We start from the raw sequence: 21,304 nt of genomic DNA on the forward strand, positions 1-21,304 counted from the left end.
CAAGTCTGCACTAAGAACTTCAATTTTGCATGTATATCCTCTCATAATCTGTTATGGTTCTATTTAGCAGGTTTGTTGGGTGGAATAAGCAAACTGACATGCTGACAAGCGCGAATACCCATTGCATGGAACTCTGCGTCATCACAGTGTCTGGTTGTTCGTGGCTACTTGTTCATAGAGTACTATTGGCAGCAATTCTATCATTGCCATGGAGTTTATATATCCAATATATAAATGTGCAAAAAAAACAAATAATGTATTTGAACTGTTTGTCTTAGAGTCAGAAACCAATTTTTTTTTTTTTCCTTTTTAGATTCACATAGTTTTTAGCTAATGCCAAAATTAGCTGGAATAAGCTTAAGACACAAGTGATAATAAGCCACTATCTGAAATGGGAGGTAAAGACATGATTCCTGCTCTGAATGCAGAACGTGCACAGGTAGACTGCACTAAGTGATGCGGTAGCAGTGCAAATGTCAAAAAGTGGCTTTATATATAACATGTATTTGTGGATAAAATAACATTGCGATTGCTGATAGTTTGTCGCAAGTGGAACTTTGATCTTAAAGACTCATCTTTGTGCCTTGTTATTTGCGGAGTGAAAGACTCTTCTACAGCTTAAAGCCGTTAAGGATTTTTGTATGCTTTAAAACATTATAAGATATTTTAAACCTTGTAGTGTAGTGGCCTAAGATGCATAGTTTGGTGCATATTTATCGGGTTAAGCTTCAATGTTTAAAAACGAAATCCTTGTGACTTCCCTTTTTTCTTTTTTTTTTTTTTTTTTTTCTTTTTCTTCTCCGAATGTATATAGGAACATGTTAAAAAATGTAGATATGTGCCACAGAGTCTGTGAATTGTAATAGATACATAAAAAGTAAAAAAACAAAAAAAAAAAAAAAACAAAAAAAAAAAAAGTGGCTCTTGAACTATAAGCCGCACTATTTTTCCTTGTTTGTTCTTTTTCTTCTCTTTGGTACTTTTAACTTGGAAAAGAGAGAAACAAAAATTGCACATTACTTTGATTGTTTTCTTTTTGTTTTGTACCAAAGAAAAACACATTGAGGTGGCAGACTGCCAGTCAAAGTAAAGATTTGCACAGCTTATAAAATACTGTAATGAATGTAAAAACAAAAAAATATAACTATATATAAATATATATATATAACAGAGGTCAGCAGAATTCTGGGATAGCTAGGGAATTTAACAAACTGTGAATTTTAGTTTTCTTTTTCGTAGTGGTCCAATTTTCCGAGTATCAATATATACATTTGGAGGGTGCATTCACAGTCTTGTGTCTACATTCAAGAGACCGATTTTTCCCATTGTAGATAAACAAAGACTATTTTTTTTTTTTTATTAGTTTTTTCTTTGTTTTATTAGTAGATTTTTGGAGGATAGGTGGAGCTGCTACATTTCATTGATCTAGTTCAACTTCCAGAATCTGATATTTCCCATCCTAGCAAGGTGGTATGAAACTGGTAGGCCCATTGGCATTGTAAAACAAATAAATATATATATATATATATATCTATAAATATATCTATTTTTGCTATTGTAACATGCACCTGAATATATTAATCTTCAGACCGAAGGGTAGAAGAAAGACAGAAATTTAAATATTGTAATATTTGCCAATATTTTTTTTTCTTAATGTTCTTGATCATTCAGAGCATGATCTGAAAGATAAAAAAAAAGAAAAAAAGTAAAAAAAATAAAAAAATAGAAAAAAATAGATTTTATATTTTTGTATTAGTACTGCAGGAATTGCTTCTTTGGATGTTAGGGATTTGAATTTATTTTCATGTTTATGAATATGTTTTTATTTTATCCTGCATGTAGTATTTCTGCAGATGCATGGAGTGTAGTAATACTCCTTTCCTGGTAAAGAAGGTGCGGCAAGGGAATGGCTCAATAATTTAGTAAAAAGACAAAAACCTTCTGAAGTCATTGAGTTGAAGTGGATGTCTGTTCTGGCTCGGTCCTGATCAGTCTGTTGTTGGCTCACCAGTGGATTTCTTCACTTGGATCCAGCTCTGCTCTTTAGCACAAAAGCCAGTGCTTGAGTTTCCATTTCCGACACGTGTATTTGTAGCCTCGTTGCATTCGGTTCCAATTTATTCATAGAAATTCTTGAAGTATATGCCATAAAAATGAAACGATGAATGTTGCAGATTATGCTTTTTTTTTTTCTTTTTATTTATATGATGTCCTGTGGTACTGTGGTAGTTGTAATGCCAAAAATGAGATGGCTTCCTAAGATGTGCCTTATATATTTTGTAAATTTGGGGTTTTATTTTTGTTTATGGTCCTAATGAAGTCTTAACTATCTAACAATCTGTGCGATACGTAAATATTCGTCACACTTTCCTTACTCTTAGTTACCTTCCGAACACCAGGTAAGTAGAAGCAGGTATGGCATATGATGTGACGGCACTAGTGTTCAGTACAGTGGGTTAAACTTCAGTATTGGGGTGCATTGTTGGTTGTAGCTCTATCACTTTGGTTTGTGCACAGTAAATGGTGAGTTTGGGAGCTGTGAGCCTTGCTAGAATGAGCTCTTGGTCAGTGTGAACGTATGTGCTGCTGAACATTAGCCTTATAGCCCTAGCTAACTGTGTGGGGTCAGGTCTGTGGTTACTCAGGTAGACTTCATGCGGTTAATCAGTTTGATTTGAGTCTTTGTTTTATACAGCAAGATTTTTTTGGTCTGTGTTGGGTTCTTTTTACAACACATCCAGTGAAATCTCCTGATATATTTGTTGGAATTAAAGCCTTGACAACTATATTGTATACAGTCACCCTCTGAATGTATGCCACATAGCTTGGTATACTGTTTTTCACGTACCACTTAAAAATTATAGTGAGACTGTGTGCCCACGTAGCGTTTTTTAAGCGTTTCTGCAACGCTTTTAGACAAGCGATTCTGCTGCAAAAACGCTTAAGAAAAGCATCCAATTGATTTTTAATGAAAAACGCACATGTTGTGCCAATAGTGCGTTTTTAGCCGCTGCGGAAACGCTTAGCGATTAAAAACGCAGCATGTTCATTAATTTTGCGGACTCGCACGCGATTCCGCATACCATCAATTATATGGGCAAAAATGATTTGGAAAACGCATGCAAAAACGCTTAAAAAAAAGCGCGTCAAAAACCGCATGCGTTTTCCCGGGAGCAGGGTGTGCTATTCTGCTCAGGTTTATTCTGCTTCAGAATCGCTACGTGGGCACATAGCCTGATAATTACTCTTTTATGTCATGAATCAGTGGTACAAATAAAAAATAAGCAACTTTTCATTTATCTTATTAGAGATCTGATTCTCTGGAGAGAGGAGATGGAGGCCAAGCTCTTGCCTCCTCACACCACCTCCTGTCTGCATAACATTTCTTCTTCTACCTCCGTAATGTAAAAATCTGTGGTCACTGAGTACAGATTTTACCCATGAATTCTGAATTTTGAGAATTCATTATCAGTCTTGGCAAAAAAAAAGTATTAAAAATATATTACAAAGTTGCTTATTTTTGTGTGTACTATTGATTCATTAAATAAAAATTAAAAGGGTTGTCCCCTAGTAGGACTGCTCCTTCTCAATCTGAGTGTTTGCCCACTGAAAATAAAAAAGCTTTAACTGCCCGCCCATGCCGGCGCCTTTCCAGTTTTGCCCACACTACTGGGGCTCACGTGAAGTTGTTACAGCACGCTAGCCCTGTGCCCAGTCGGCATCGGCTTCACTGTTCCTGCGTTCAGACGTACGAGTACTCAGTAGGAAGTGAGAGCTGCGGCTGAACACTCCCTTCCTATTGATTATATATACGTCTGAAGGCAGGGACAGTGAAGCCTGTGCTGATTGGGCACAGGGCTAGCGTGCTGTAACAACCTCCCGGAAGAGCAAGTGCCGACACCGCTGGAACGGCGCCTGCACGATAGCCAAGTATAAGGTTTCTTATTTTAACGGGTCCCAACGTATCGAATGAAAAGGGAACATCTTTAAAACGTCTGGTACTCTTTAAAACAGAACCTTTTTTTCATGCTGTATTGGGCACACAATGTAATATTGACTGCAGATCGGAATAAAGAAATAGATAAACTTTTTTTTTTTTTTTTTGCTTAGTCTGTCCTGTGCGGAGATTTTAACAGTCAAAGTATTTGGCACCTGGTGCATTAACACTTGACCTTAAAAAAAAAAAAAGGTTATCAGACAGTTTTCACGGAGAGAATGTACTACTTCTCCTTGTATGATGCTGAACACCTTCCACCACCATCGCCATAACTCAGAGAGGGTTTCTCAGTGTATGACAGACAGCTCTGATCTTATGGTCTAAACTCCAGGATGATTAGAAAGCACAGATGACTGACACCTTTCAGGAAAGGTCCTTCTGTGGGGGGGAGGGGGAAGCACAGCCGTGTTTCGCAGTTTCACATTACACACCCTTCTAGCAGCTCTGTTAGCACTGTCCTCTGTGCTGTACTGCCTTTCTGGAGATGAGAGCTCAAAGAGTCAGCATCACACATAACATGTCTGTTATGCTAAACTTTTATTCTCTCTACAGTGAGATCTGGCCAGGGTGTCATTACATCTCGCAAAGTCAGTCCAGAACAGAAAGGTTACTCTTGTATGAGAATTATTGACAACCTTGCTTTCACTGCAGAGCGAGTACAAGTTGCTTGAGCACAGTAGACGTAAGTGTAATTACATCTCACCCACTCCGTAATCAGGAAAGCTGATAGAAACTTTTGTAATGTGAGACCACTAAACTCAGCTGCACTGCACCTCCTCCTACATGGACCTTACCTGAAAGGTGTTGGTCGACTGTGCTTCCTAATAATACAGGAGGTTAGATTAGGAGATCAGGGCTGTCTGTCATACATCTCACACACTGAGAAATCTGTTCTGAACTTTAGCGGGGGGTGTTCTTCTTTCCTTTTGAGACTATGATTAGACCGCATCATACAGGTAGAAGAATTACACACCCCCAGTGAAAACTTGTCTGAACACCCACTTGCCTTTTTTTTTTTTTTTTTGTCTGTCGCTGTCATTTAATTTAACAAATAAATACTTTAATTGCTAATAACTCTGCAATGAAGAGATGAAATAAATATATATTTTTTTTTTACACATCATGTGTTCAGTACAACATGGAAAATTTGGTGACAGTTCCTTTTTAAGACCCCAGTATTTATTAGACTGAGGTAGTCTAGACCCGCTAATATCGTCATTTTAGGACTATGGTTTGATGTATGTGTAGGCCTCCTGACTCTAAGCGTCAGGCAGTTTGAATTTTAATCCTTGAGGTTTTTTGTTCTTCAGATGACCCAAAAGTTCATGTTTATGGGGGAAAAGGTAGAGATGACTGACAGCCAAATAAGTGCTCAAACGTGAGCAGTCATGTGAACTGACAGCTTTACATCTACCCTAAATGGACTCAGTTTTGGCACCAGCCAGAATGTAAAGGTGACCATACACAGCAGACAAATCTCGACCAAAGCTGGCTAACCCATCTGTTAAGTATGGGATTCGAAAACTTTCTCCAGATAACAGATCTCTGGGTAAAGATGATTTAAGTATGTTTGTTTTCAGCATGCCTGATACATACCAAGAACACATGCATGCTCAGTTGAGCGTTCATATATATTGGGGAAGGGGAGAGAGTTCTATAAGTTGGCCTGCAATCCAAGGTGTATGGACACTTTGAGAACATTTTTGGCTTAAATATTAGGAGTATTTCATGGTTTATTTGGTTAAAACAGAACCTCATTTCCATTTTTATATTTTTTCTGAAAAAAAATTTGGATCTCAGAAAAAGAGGGTATTAGAAACCCTATGTATAACACAGACTCAAAATATAACACTGTTAAAGGCCTTTTAAACTAGGTTCATGTTTTGCAGGCATAGGGCAGGAGACATACAATATCAATATTAACATCCATTTTTAAAGAGCATAGCAATTTTAGTATTTTCGTAATGTTTTAGATACAGGTGTGAAACACCAGTGGTTCCCAGAATGAATGGTCCTTGTACTTAAAGAAATGGACATCCACATTGGTGACAGTATGTTGCAGTAGACTCTTTCCATTATGGAAATTAATGGTGGTCTTAAGGGGGTTTTACACATAGCGATATCGCTAAAGCATCACCGATTTGGTGACGCAGCAGCGATATCGCTATGTGTGATACTTGCCTCTGACCGGCTCCCCCGCTGTCTGTCGCTGATCACGCGAGATCAGCCGGCTCCATTTCTCATCGGGCGCTTCCTGCTGGACTTCTTGCTGGCGCTGACGAGCGACACGCGGACGGGAGGACGCCAGGATCGCTGCATGTGAAAGGTAAGTAACGACCGCTGCTGCGTCGCTACATCGCTGTGAGATCTGCCTGTGTGGCAGCTCACTAGCGACCATTTAGCGATGCACCAGCGATCCTGACCGGGTCGTATTGTGGTCGGGATCGCTGGTGCATTGCTAAATGTTAAGGGGCCTTTAGACAAGGGGGTTCACCAAGATGATCTTGCATGTGTGTTTTCATGTACCTATAGTGGGGAAGGATACAATTAAATGACTGAGACCTCAATCATGTTGCCATTTTATCTGTTTACTACAGCAACAATGGCATTAACATCGTCTAACCTATAGATACTAACACCTACTGCACTTTTTTAAGTATTTCTTTATGAAGCCTGTTATTTTGGAGATCTACCGTGCTACAGATTTCCAACATATACCCTTAAGGATGCGGACAAGCTACCTAGATGCAGGATAGAGTTTCTCATTGGTAAGATGTGGTAGACAGCTGGCCAGACAACAATGCAGTTGTTTGTACGATGAAGATTTCACCACGACTAGTGACATTGTGCACTTTCATATTTTACAGATGATTGTTGAGCAAGATCGAAGTACCAAATACTTTTTGACAAAAATTTTCCCAGCACATTATCAATGCAAGCAATCATGTTCCATTGCAGGCAGTGGGCATTAAAACAATCTCTTCTGCATATTAACAGGGTGGTGACACAAATAGGTGGCTGCAAACAGATACCGTGATTTACGGTGCAGAAGCAACTCCGTATGCGATAGGTTCAGAAGAGGTAAAATTTCAAAAACCTAACCTAAAGGCAGAACAGGACAGAGCTTGGGAATATATAGGAGCCAATACACAAATTGTTTATGGCAGAAAACTGGCATATAACACTTTGGTTGCAAAATATGTGAGCAGTGCAGAGTTGCACAAAAAATGAGACTTTTGACATTTTCATGGCAGTTTCAAGCAGCTGCACCATATTAAGCATAGCCGGGACAGGCAATGGCTGCGTGCGCCAGTCCTATTTATTGAATGTGGTGGTGGCTCTTTGGTTAGAAATGTTACACATTTCTGGTGAGGTGCATGCCACTGATAAGATGTGCCAAATTCATTAACTGGCGTTTGTCCTCTTAATGAATTTGGCACATCTTATCACGAAGATTGGCATATGAAACCCCAGTCTTAATAAATTGGGGCCATGTAGTGGCTTATTATTCATGCTATAGCTGTGGACTCACAGGGTTTTACAACATTTAACCACTTTTAACATTTAAATAATACATCAACTAATAGAAGTTAGAGATATATACAGTTTCCTATCCTGTGTTGCTAACTAGGATGGTAAGAGAGACCTCACAGAGCCATTGTAAGCACGGTATGTCCTGTCGGTAGCCAGTGGTTGCCTGAGCCATAGATCTGCGACCCTTCTCCTTCCTGCCAGCATCCCCAGTGACTCTTCTGATTATTAGGCCCAGCACAATGTCGTGTGCTTCATGTGGCAAAAATGACATTGTGCCAGGCCTACTAATCAGAAGAGGAGCCATAATAACATATTTATGCATTTCACTTAACTTGGGAAAATCGCTTTAATTCTCTGTTAATGTCCGGAGCTAAAAAACAGACTGGTCTGTTTTAATCCTTAAGGAAGAGCCAACCAGACATGTTTCTTGATGTGAAATTTGCTGTCCAATTTGGATTTAGTAGAGATATTGACTTATTCGTGTTAAAATTGGTAGATTGCTTAGTAGAAATATGGCTTATCTTCAGGAAGTTAAGTACTTTGCTTCTCCTAGACTCCGTACTGCATTTTCCATTGATGTAAGCGGCGAATACTGAAAAGTCCCGACCAATTTTCAGATCTCTCATTGAACTATTCCGTGTTACAATAGACGTGTGCCTCTTGGCCCACAAACTGAAGAAGTCCTCTTTGGTAGCTGCTACATTAATTCCCAACTATGTTTTGGGAGGTGCTCCTATTCTTTTTGCACTTTGTTGTCCGATAGGAGGCCAGATCCTTCCTTATGACATTTCTATTTTTTACTTTTATTAGTAATTGTGTCTGGAAGTTGGTGGAATTTTTGGAGTGCCTTATAACCCACTGGTGTTGCTTCCTGGTTTGCTTCCTCAAGATCAGCTTTTGAGGAGTAAAAAAAAAGGTTTCCTTTAGGGAAATACAGATATTTTTGAGTATATGTTCTCTCTGATATTCTTCTTTCGCCACCGTTGTGTTCTGCAGGCTTTTTTCTGATCCTTCTCGACACAGAGGGCGTATAGAATGACATCCATCAGCTGATGTTTGTCAGCGCAGCGCACAATTATAATGCCAAAACCCTTTACCTAGAGGGTATTTTAATGTACTGTATACTTCAGCCCTTTACTGCTGTAATAACACCCCAAGCCATTTCAATAGTAAACTCTAAACTTCGGAAAAACACATCACCACTTCCACAAATCCTGTACTTTTTGGCTTTTGCATTTGCCAACTGCTTTATGACAAATACAGGGCTATGTAAGAAAACACTCCAACCATCTGACGCCTTGCTACCTACTCTTGGGCCCACACCAATAACTCTGCTCTGATGTCCTCAAAAGCACAAACGACTCAGGAAACACGCTAATACAATTCAATATTTAGTGGCTCTTCTTACTCGGTATGGTGTCACATATTTCATGTCTTGAGAAACTTGTGGGATTTAATGTATTCTAGATAGTTGTTGAACTGGATTGTATATTGCATTGGTTTTCTCTTTGAGGGGCCATCTGTACTGATTGGTATAGTTCGCTAATGACAGACGGTGTGGATATGACTTGCTGTGCTTTTAGGGTTTTTTTAGTGATTGCCTTTTAGAGATTTTTTTTACATATTCCTGCTTTTCATAGAAAGGGTTAGGCTGAGTTTACATCTACGTTGTCATTTCTTCTTTTCTGATCCATCGAGAAGAAACCCAAAAATCTCAGTAATACTATGTATTGTGGTTAGTATGTGTGGCCTTCAGGAAATAATTTACTTTTTCATGCATTCTCTATGGATTAGGGTAAGTTGTAGGGAGTTTGTAGCAGAAATTGAGAGAAAAATAATTCTAGTTGCTGTTGTTTCTAGAAAATTATTTTGACACAATGCCCAAAGATAATGTTGAGGAACCAGTTACATCATTAGATCATTCACATCAGGGCAAGTATTGCCATATTTTGTAGAGGAGTAGAGATACGGAAAGAACAGTGGTGTCCGGTGTCATCGGCACCCAAACGGACACCAATGACCATCATGGCATCCTGCATTTTATCGGAGCATAAGGTGCAGCATACGCTACATTATTTATTTCAGATAAAATGAGGAAGAATGTGACTGGTCCTCCTAACTGATCCTCAAACTTTTGTGAATGGAGCCTAAGCTAGATACGTTCTCACTTAGATTTGTAGGACCTCTACAAAGATATCAAGACTTGGCACTTTATAGCTAGGGCTACATAGTTACTTTTTGGCACCCGTAAAATTTGTGTTTTGGTGCTGTTTCGTTGCGATTTGGTCACTATTGAGATTTGCAACCGCCATTAGATGTGTTTCAGATGAGTGGTGGTTGCATTCGACTGCAGCCTGTGACCAAAAATCCAGCAGGCTTTTTTGCGGGGGTCTTGCCACATATTTTTTATGGGCCCTCCAGTGTCACAGCATCCACAATCATTGCATATGATGGTGTAATGCCACATTACCATCCTTATCTCGCTCAGCAAAATTTTAGTGAATCCCTAGCCTTAATCTTTGTGCAAGACCTACAGAATACACATGGGCTCATTTCACGCAGACGTGTATAAAGTGTTTGACTTGAAGAAAAAGAAAGGGTGGTATTTTTACGTGGAGGTACAGTTTTTCTTGACTGTCCCCCAAAATGATTGGATCATGGGGACTAATGAACCTGTCAGTTCAGGAGGCCATAGTACGGGACTGAAAAAGACGGTGTGAAATTGGTCTATATTGCACTTGTGTGAGAATAAAAATGCATTAATTATGCAGTTCTGTGCATTTTACTCTTTAGTAGTAGTCTAAACTGAGCCTTGCTTTTCTGCTACTGGACAAAGAAGGGTAGTCATTTCCCCATATAACTGAAGGGTTTTCTTTTAACCAGAACCTTGCACCCCCGAACATTTCTTATCTCCATCTTCATCACCCTTTTGGTAGTTACCGGATACATTTCACGTTGATTCTCCTGCCTCTATGTGGTCATGCCAGTGTTATTGCCAGCTTGTGTAGAGCGTAGGTTTTAGGAGACCTTCTGTTTTAGGTTGCTCGAAGTGACACTTTATTTTGTAAGTATTTGTGTATTTCAGTTAAGCACTTTGTTTCAAAGGAAATAGATTTGTTTTACATAAATCTATATATTCAGATATAGTTTCCTGCCATTTGCTGCTAACTCTGGACTGCTCTGTATGCTGCAGCAATACTTGACATAAGAAACATGTCGCTGGCAGTTAAGATACAGAGGGACGTTAAGCCTCAGGTTAGGTTGAAATCACACGGTTGTCTATTTGACTATTGTCATCCGGGACATGGTCAGACAGTCCTGAATTTCGATATTGCGGAATTTATCCTAAGTGTGTTTTGCATGAAATATTTTACAATTAATGTGCAATCTTTGATGTTATTAGGAAGTAGGTTGCATGGTAAATTTCTTAAAACATATGTTTCCCTTTAAACTTTCATTTTACAGTTTTTATTGACATGTAATGTACAGACAACTTTGAGTAACTTTGGTAAATCTATTGCATTTTCTATGCTGTTGGATATTTACTAGAAAAAGTCGAACCTTTAATGGATACTTGTCTAAATAACAATTTAGCAGAGTACCTATAATGCAGCGGGATAGTTTTGGTACTACTACTCATGTCGTGTATCCTGCGTGAGTGAAGGCCAACTCTGCCCATAGTGAAAATCACAGAGATTGATGGTGAAGAACTGAGACTGGCCAGCCAGCATTAGGGAAACGCTGTATGCTTTTCACCCAGCATAGTCTACCGTGAAAAAAGAGAGCATCTAGAAAATCAGCCACCCACTAGAAGACCGTGTCTTTTTCTTTAGTTTTTGACTTGGCATAGAAGAAATGCTTGGAGATGCCAGCTCTGTACTACCTACAATCCAGACTATACCAGGTTTTAGTACAACATATGTAATGCAGTGTATTTACCAAGTTACTCAATCTTTATAGAATATAGGGTTATTTCTGTCTAAGTCAATCATGTCTGAGACTGGACTTTCTGTCTCTGAGCCAACCGCGGGATATCGGGGAATTGGAAACACTGGGTAGCTCAGCTCACATGGCTATCTGTAATTCCCTATCGCTACTATGGGAGTTACGGAAATGGCAAAATGCAGCCTACTCTGCTTTTTATGGAGGTCTGACCTCCTGTGCTCAAGGAGACCGATATTCCAGTCTTGGGCTTAACTGGGAATATTTTTGAGATGAGGATTTTGTTGTGAGCTGCCATTGTATGGCTTCCAGTCCTCCACTAGTAGCCAGTCTATATTTCTGCACCTGGCATCCTCAGTGCAGCATATTTTGTGTTTCTTGCTCGAAAAAGGCTTGTCCACTTTCTTTTGTTAGAGAAGCTTTTCTGGCCTACTTTCCAGCTCTTCTGCCCATAAAATGGCTGCTGATGTGACCACAGTTGTCCATCAGCCTCCTCCAATAGAAGAGCAGCTTTCCTATGTGATATGTTTTACAATTGGAAGAGGCTGATAAACTGGACACTCACAGGTTCCTCCACCAGCAGCCATCTTTATGAACAGAAGTGCTGGTAGGTTTGTGAGGAAAGCTGCTCTCAGTTGGCAGACATCTTGTACACACTTTATGATGTCGTATGATTAGGCCTTATGAATGTCATGATTTGGCAGAGCCTAGTAAGTGCCAGAGGCACCAAAGATACTAACAGCAGAAGGGAAGACCATCTGCCACACACAGAAACACAGAGGACCAGAGTGGACATACCAGGGCAGCGCAGATTTAATTTCTCATCTCTAGGAATAACCCTTTAATTCTGAATCTACCATACTGTCAAGTGGTGTTCAAAGGTGAGCATAAGCTTTAGGAGAAGGTACAGTAAGGGACTTTTTATGATCTTTTTCCATAGACCACCTATATATTACCTTTTAAAGCTCTTATGGGTATTAAACACAAGATGTTGGTTTGGTCCGATCATACAGAAAGCTCTTACAAACCAACCCCCACATCCTTTTCTCAGGCCGATCTACTCAAAGGTAATAAAACAGTTGTAACCTAGGACCAATATGACCATAAATCCATAGAAGTAGGAGACTGTCTGAGCCTGGCCAAGTCCACCAGGAGCCACCGTGCACCCTCCACATAATGACACAGTTTCAAAGGAAAGCTGTGCGGCTTTACACATTAACCAGGAGACTCTGTGGTATTTAAAACAGTCTAGATATGGTTGTACTTTCATGCCAGTAATATTCTGCTTCCTCTATTGTCATAAAACATATATCCATGTATTCTATTGTCAATCTTCTAGTGTACTTAATGCTGTCATGAAGAAAATGTGTGTAAAACATCAATATATATGTGTTGATTTCTGCATTTTGTGTCCTTGGGGACAGCCTGATTCCAGCTACATAAGGTGGTATACTGTGGGTTCAGCTTGGATTTGAACATCCTATATAACCCACCTCTGTGTGTTGTTAACTTGTAAAAACTCAATGTTTCATTTTGCACAGCATGCACACGTCACGCAAGGCTGAGCTAGAAACCTTACTGGATTTTATACCTGGGGATGTTATCTCTGGGGTTTTAGATCTGGTTAAACTTGATTAGGGCAGTTGTGGGTCTAGGAAAGTCCCTGGGTAGGGGAAATCCTGAATTGTAGAAACTCGTCACTTTAGAGGCGACCACCGTACAATTTTGTAATTTTATGTTTTGGTACTTGCCCGTATTTGGTGCATTTATTGCGGTGGTCTCTCGCTATTTTCCAAATTGTGCTACGAATGCCTAATTCTGAAGCCAACAACCAAATGTGGTTATTGGGCACAAACTCTATTCCAGTATTACTGTCTCTTCTTTACATACTTATTGACTATCTCCTGCAGTAGACCCCAAGCACTTTGGATGGTCACGTATAACACTTACATTTTTTTGAGGGGATGGTCACTTATAGCACTTATTGAAGAGACCTACGTCTTGTTTGTTAACCCTTGCCTGTCGTGCGTGTGATGTGGCTTTTATAACTGTGCCTTACTTGTACATTCAGAACAGTAGTTGGGCTTGTCCTAGGCCCTTGTTGACTTGGACCATTGAAGGAAAAAAATGTAGAATATGTGTGTTTATTGACTGACAAAACAAAAAACAAAACATCCTGTACATTTGAGTGCCTCTCCTGTCATGGACAATGCTTGCAAACAATCTCAGCGATCACATGATGAGTGGAATAAGATGTAAATACAATAAAGTTGTATGCCAGGTTTCATTTTACTTCATTTGTTATAGCTATGGGCATTTGCATTTATGTTCTATTCAATCTCCTGTATTTTCCATTGCTAATATGACATTTATTAATGTTAATGTAAGGCTGGATACTGAGTGGTTAGCGAAAGTTAGAGAATGCTGGAGACCGCAGTAGTATGACTCATTTTACAGCAGAGCCCACTTCTTGCAGTCTATTTTTGTTTTTAAATTGTTATATCGATAAAATATCAATAAAAAGCTTTAGTTTTACAATAAAAAAATACTGTAGAATAAATACTTTAATTTCATAATTTTTAAAAGAAAATCTACTACTAAGCCTTGGAGTTGGTGCAAGTTGATATGCGGGACCTGCTTTATTTGCCAAGATATGCGGGACCTGCTTTATTTGAACCTTGCCTCCTACCATCCTGTATCTGCGACTCTTCTTTTGCTTAACCTGCCTAGTGTGACATTGTGTGCGTCATGTGACAACGATGGCGCTGCTCCAGGCCAGCTAATCAAAAGATGAGCCACAGATTCCAGGAGGTAGGAGGCTGTTTCATGGTTCTCGTCCAGCATCCACAGATTGCTGATATGACTGATGGGGCCAGATCCTGTAAATCAATTCCAACAAACCTCTACTAAACCTGCTGGGTTGTGGGAAAATCTTTATTTCATGCAGCTTGTCTTAGAGGCTTCCATGGCAGGATCTCCTGCTACTATCAAAATATTGGGCAATTACTCATAATACAATTTCTTCATTAAGATAAAATGGCTCCAAGTTTTATCTTAAAGAAGAAATTGTGCCATCCAAATAGTTTAGTAGTCAAACATGTGATAGTACTTGCAAGTAGTTCCAACACTGCTTGTCTCAGTGCCTCTCCACAGTTTTAGTTGTTAATTTCCCTAATTATAGCTTTATATTTAAGTCACTCGAAACTCCGTATCATTTTCCTGGCCTGGATTCACTCTGGAAGTTCTGCTTAATGCTGCTACAAGTCCTTACCCTATGATCGTAGGTCTTCATATTATTTTTGCACGAAATTTAGCCGACGGCACTTTAGTATGTTATATTGCGGATTCATTCTAGTGGGCTTGACCCATAAATTAACTGCAGACTCTTTCTTTGTACTTGCTGTACTGGCAATTAACAGGCTGCTAAATGGTGTCTATAATTGTAAGCCGTGTTCCGCTTCATCTGCAGAAAGAGAAATCGCCTTCCAGCGAGGGTCATTACTTGGTCCTATGAGCAAGGCATCCGTTTGTTGCACTTGGCCTTTGCACATTTTTCTTTGCTTGATATATAGCAACCTTCCATTCCATATGAGATAAAATATAGCTTGACTTGCTCTTTGTTGTTTTAATGTACAGACGTCCTTATTGTACCACTCACTGTAGGACTTTACCCCATGGACTCTAAACACACAGGATGAGGTTGTGTAGCTGGAACCGAATCTGGAGTTTGTAATACAAAAGTTAAGATACTGTAAAAAAAAAATATATATTGGTATTTAAGTTTATTTTTTCAGTCTGTTATCTTCTGTTTGCCTTTTATTTAATAAAGCTGTTTGTCTCTTCACAGACAAGATGTGTATGTGCTTTATTATTTCTAACCACTCCTATTGTTTAGCCCAGTCTGTCTCTTATTAAAGATTTGCTTGCAAAACAAAACACTCCTCATGACCTTCCTACTACTCAACAAAGAAGAAGATATAAGAAGATCAAGTAATGGAGATCACAGCTCTATTTCCAGAGTAAGACCTTTTTACTACTCAATCAAAAAAGAATATATAATTATAGCCCCAGCCCCCTGATGAAGCCTGTCTAGGCAAAACATTTTGGGAAGGCTATGAGTTACTTTTAATCTGTTTTTAGTGCTTCTTGTATACACTATAAATTAGACTTACCCTGATAGTGCTATACAAATTCATGGACTGCAGGCATGGTTTAGGTAGGACAGTACAGCCGTAATAATATATTTAGGGTAAATAGCTCGTAGGGTAGGGTTCCTTAATCCGAAGAACCTAATTTAATATGGAATTAATACAAGATCTCTTTAGTACTTTTAAATAATTTAGACCACCTTTATTAATGAAACCAAATAAAACCACAAATACCCTTGAGTGTAAAAAAATTATGGAACCTGAGTGCCCCTATCAAAACTAATATTGTACCCATTTATAAAAAATATTGTTCTGAGTGCCCACACAGCTCTGTATATACAGTATGATGGTCCCCAAAGCCCTTTGTTATACATTGATGACCCCAGAGCTCCCGATTAATATATATATTATAGTAAAATGGCTACATGGCCCCATATGTACAATATGATGTCTCCACTGCCCATATATATATATATATATATATATATATATATATATATAGTATGAGGCTCTACGGTTTGCTGTATACACTGATGGTGCCAACAGCTCCTCACAAATAGTAGTATGCCTCCAAAACGCCCTTTATATAGTATAATGGTCCCCTACAGCTCTCTTGTGCGATATTATGTCCCCTACAGCATCCTATATATAGTATGATGATCCCACATCCCCTCTATGAATGTAGTATCGTGTCCCAACAGTCCCCTTATGATGGTGCCCACAGTTCCTCTCTATGTGGTATAAGGGCCCCCATTACTATACAAGTGCTTCTCACAAAATTAGAATATCAAAAAGCTAATTTATTTCAGTTATTCAATACAAAAAGTGAAACTCGTATTATCTAAAGCCATTGCAAACAGAGTTATCTATGTCAAGTGTTTATTTCTGTTAATGTAGATGATTATGGCTTACAGCCAATGAAAACCTTGTTGAAATACCTTGTTCTTACTGTTTGTGATGATTCTATATAATATGACATGTATACACATAATATGGGAAATGGGGCCATATACTATAGATATATGGTGGAAGTGATGCCATCATAATATATATATATATATATATATATATATATATATATATATATATATATATATATATATATATATATACTAGCTGAAGAGCCCGGCGCTGCCCAGGCATAGTAACTAACTGTGGTTAGTTATAGAAAATTATAATTATCCTCCATCCCATAGTCCCATGCCCATATACCCATCATACATATCCACGATCCCATAGGCCCGTGCCCATATACCCATCATACATATCCTCCATCCCATAGTCGAGTGCCCATATACCCATCACACATCCTCCATCCCATAGTCCCATGCCCATATACCCATCATACATATTCTCCATCCCATAGTCCCATGCCCATATACCCATCACACATCCTCCATCCCATAGTCCCGTTCCCATATGCCCATACATATCCGCCATCCCATCCCATAGTCCCGTGTCCATATACCCATCATACATATCCTCCATCCCATAGTCCAGTGCCCATATACCCATCACACATCCTCCATCCCATAGTCCCGTGCCCATATACATATCCGCCATCCCATAGTCCCGTTCCCATATACCCATCATACATATCCTCCATCCCATAGTCCCGTGCCCATATACATATCCTCCATCCCATAGTCCCGTGCCCATATACCCGTCATACATATCCTCCATCCCATAGTCCCGTGCCCATATACATATCCTCCATCCCATAGTCCTGTGCCCATATACCCATCATACATATCCTCCATCCCATAGTCCCGTGCCCATATACATATCCCCCATCCCATAGTCCCGTTCCCATATACCCGTCATACATATCCTCCATCCCATAGTCCCGTGCCCATATACATATCCTCCATCCCATAGTCCCGTGCCCATACACCCGTCATACAAATCCTCCATCCCATAGTCCGGTGCACATATACTCATCACACATCCTCCAATCCATAGTCAACCATTGCGACATCATAATGAGCGGCGGCGGGGCTTGCAACCTTTGACATCAGCGTCGCCATGCTAACCATTGTGACATCATAATGAGGGGCGGGGCTTGGCGTGCACACACTGCTTCCCCAGTATGCAAATAGGGGCATTGTGACATCACAATGAGGGGCGGGACTTGACACGCACACACTTTTCCCCCCAGTATGTAGACGGGGGCAAAATTGTTTGGTGAATTGGAACGCGCGGGGTTAAAATTTCGCCTCACAACATAGCTTAGGACGCTCTCGGGATCCAGACGTGTGACTGCCAAATTTTGTGGCTGTAGCTGCGACGGTGCGGATGCCTATCCCGGACATACATACACACACACATACATACATACATACATACATACATACATACATATATACACACTTTGAGCTTTATATATTAGATATATATATATATACAGGGGTTGGACAAAATAATAGAAACACCTGGAAACATCAACAAAAGTTAGTTTAATATGTTGTAGGTTCACCTTTTGTGGCTATTGAAGCCTCAATTCTCCAAGGTATGGATTCATAGAAGGTGTGAATTGTTTCCAAAGGAATTGTAGCCTATTCTTCAGTTAAGAGTCTCCAGTTCTTGGAGCAACGATGGCGGCGGAAATCGACGTCTAACTTGAATATCTAAAATCGACCATAAATGCTCAATAATGTTGAGGTCTGTGGATTGTGGGGGCCAGATGAGATGCTCAACTTCATTACAATGTTCCTCGTGCCATGCTTTAACGATTCTAGCTGTATGAATTGGTGCATTATCATCCTGAAAGATGGCGTTCCCCTCCGGGAACAGTGCTTGAACCATAGGATGCACTTGGTCGCCCAAAATGCCTAAATAATCATGGCTGTTAATTCTTCCATGAGGGGATATCATTGGCCCGGCGGATCGCCACGAAATAGCACCCCAGATCATCACAGAATTTCCACCATGTTTTACGGTTGGGTGAAGGCAGTCTGGATAGAATGCTTCTTTCGGCTGTCTCCAAACGTACACTCGGCTGGGGGTCGGAAATAGGGTAAACGACGATTCATCTGAGAATATCACGTTTTCACTGCTCGAGCGACCAATTCTGGAGGTTTCTACAACACTCTAAACGCTTGGAAACATTTGTCATTGAGAGCAGCGGTTTTCTAATTGCAGCTCTTCCGTGGAATCCAGATTTGTGCAGCTCCCGATGAACAGTTTTCGTGGAAACTGGGTTCTGTAGGTGTTCATTGAGCTCAGCAGTGATTTTCGGAGCCGTGGTCTTGCGATCCTCACAATTCTCTTTAGAGTCCGACGGTCTCTCTCAGTCAACTTCGACTTTCGGCCGGACCTGTGCTTTGCTGCGGACGTTTTTCCTTCTCTTTCAAACGCAGTCATTACTTTGGAGACAGTACCTCTTGACACGCCAAGCATTCGGGCACTTCCTGTTACACTAGCGCCTGCCATGATACGAGCACGAACAATTTGGCCTCTTTGAAAATCCGAGAGGTCTGCCATTGGTATCAGGTTTTCATCAATGTTCTTACAATTCTGCAAAACAAACAGTTAATTTACATACACATATTTACATTCGCATCTCTCATATCCTCCCTGTCTCACAACCCTAAACAACTCTTCAACACTTTCAATTCTCTACTCCGTCCCACAGCACCTCCTCCCCCTCCTCTCATTTCTGCTGAAGACTTTGCCTCCTTCTTTAAGCAGAAGATCGACAAGATCAGACAAAACTTTGTCCGGCAGCCCCCAATGCCCCTCTTAGCCGCTCAGCCCTGTTCTGCAAAAGCCAGCTTCTCAACCATGACAGAAGATCAGCTCTCCACCCTTCTGTCAAGATCACACCTCACTGTTATGAATGAGTCACCGTAGGAGGCAAAAATAGAAATGCCAGCTAAGTCCAGAAAACCAGAGAAGTTGGCAGCTATCGGATTGCAGACCCCTGAACCTATCAACACAACTAGCAGTAGCCGTGGGGGGTTCCTACGATGCCCTAGACCCCTCGATCACAGCCGGAGAACTATATAGCCTAAAGCCAGAAAGGGAAATCTAAACTGCCCCAGAGCAGACCCCAAAGCAAAAGGCAGCCCCCAACATATAATGACGGTGAAGCAAGAAGAAAGGACACTAACGCAGACAGAAAGATAGACTGAGCAAAGACGGGGCCCAAGCTAACTAGATAGGAAAGGACAGGAAGGCTGCTGTCTGCAATCCGTGAAAAACCCTATGAAAATAAGAGCCAACAAACTGACAGTGAAAAAGGCCCTGAAGACGCTAGGCTTCAAAAAGCTATGTCAGTACTCAGGAATATTCTGAAGACAGAGCAACCAGCAAAAGGAGATTCAGCTCACCCCAGCAGGGAATGGCAGAATCCAGAATAGCAAGGCAAACAAAAACAAAACACAAATGCTAACAGGCAAAGCAGAAAACTTCGCTTTAGAGGAGCAGGAATCAGACTGGTCTCCTAGAAGTCCACAGAGAAATCACCCGCAGGGCAGAAGGGCGTCGGCAGCCTTATATCCAGTCCGTGACTCCACTCAGCCAGTCATCATCATCAGGATCAGGTGCCTGATAATCAGGCTCATTACCTTCCTTTACCAGAAGAGGGAGTTCACCAGACCTCAGTGACGAAGGGGAAAATGAACTCACAACACCTCACCACTTGTGCCCTCGACCCACACCCGTCTCACCTCATCCCTAACTTGGCCACAGTCTTCATCCCATCTCTAACACACCTCTTCAACCTTTCACTTACAAATGGTGTCCTACCCTCATCCTTCAAACATGCCTCAAATCACACCCATCCTCAAAAAGCCCTCCCTTGATCCATCCTCTGTGTCTAACTATCGCCCGAGATCTTTTCTCCCTTATGCCTCAAAACTACTGGAACAGCATGTATATCTTGAACTGTCCTCCCACCTCTCCTCCTGTTCCCTCTTTGACCGGTTACAATCTGGCTTCCGACCGCATCACTCAACTGAAACTGCCCTAACTAAAGTCACTAACGACTTACTAACCGCCAAGAGCAAGCGACACTACTCTGTCCTCCTCCTGGACCTGTCCTCTGCCTTCGACACCGTAGACCATTTCCTCCTGCTACAGACTCTCTCATCTCTTGGCATCACAGACTTGGCCCTATGCTGGATCTCATCATACCTAACAGACCGAACATTTAGTGTCTCCCTCCACACACCACCTCCTCACCTCGCCCCCTGTCTGTTGGTGTTACTCAAGGCTCTGTCCTAGGACCCCTACTATTCTCCATCTACACCTTTTGGCTTGGGACAGCTAATAGAATCCTACAGTTTGCAGTATCACCTCTATGCCGATAACACACAGATCTACCTATCTGGACCCAACCTCGCCTCCTTACTGACTGAAATCCCACAATGTCTGTCTTCTATCTCAGCCTTCTCTGCTCGCTTTCTCAAACTGAACATGGACAAAACAGAATTCATCATCTTTACCCCATCTCACTCTACCACTCCACCAGACCTATCCATCAATGTCTATGGCTGCTTTCTTTCCCCAGTCCCGCACGCTCGGTGCCTTGGGGTGATCCTCGACTCTGCGCTCTCTTTCAAACCACATATCCAAGCCCTCACCTCCTCCTGCCGCCTCAAACTCAAAAATATTTCCCGGATCCGTTCATTCCGCAACCACAAAAACACTAGTGCATGCTCTTATCTCCCGCCTCGACTAC

The 21,304-nt window shown here is 40.8% G+C and overlaps 1 protein-coding gene across 4 annotated transcripts in view; it reads left to right on the forward strand.

Annotated features, from left to right (window-relative positions):
- CREBRF (CREB3 regulatory factor) overlaps positions 1-15,324 on the forward strand; it is a 58,077-nt gene extending 42,753 nt beyond the window's left edge. For all 4 annotated transcript variants that reach the window (XM_073575229.1, XM_073575232.1, XM_073575230.1 and 1 more), the window contains exon 10: positions 71-15,324. In XM_073575229.1, coding sequence (XP_073431330.1) covers positions 71-88 — 18 coding nt within the window. In that variant the 3' untranslated portion in view covers positions 89-15,324. The remainder of the gene's footprint in view (positions 1-70) is intronic.
- Positions 15,325-21,304: the final 5,980 nt, after the last annotated feature.

The sequence above is a fragment of the Dendrobates tinctorius genome, unplaced genomic scaffold, assembly GCF_039654945.1.
Source record: "Dendrobates tinctorius isolate UK_male_01 unplaced genomic scaffold, ASM3965494v1 ptg000043l, whole genome shotgun sequence".
In the NCBI taxonomy this organism is placed as follows: Eukaryota; Metazoa; Chordata; class Amphibia; order Anura; family Dendrobatidae; genus Dendrobates; species Dendrobates tinctorius.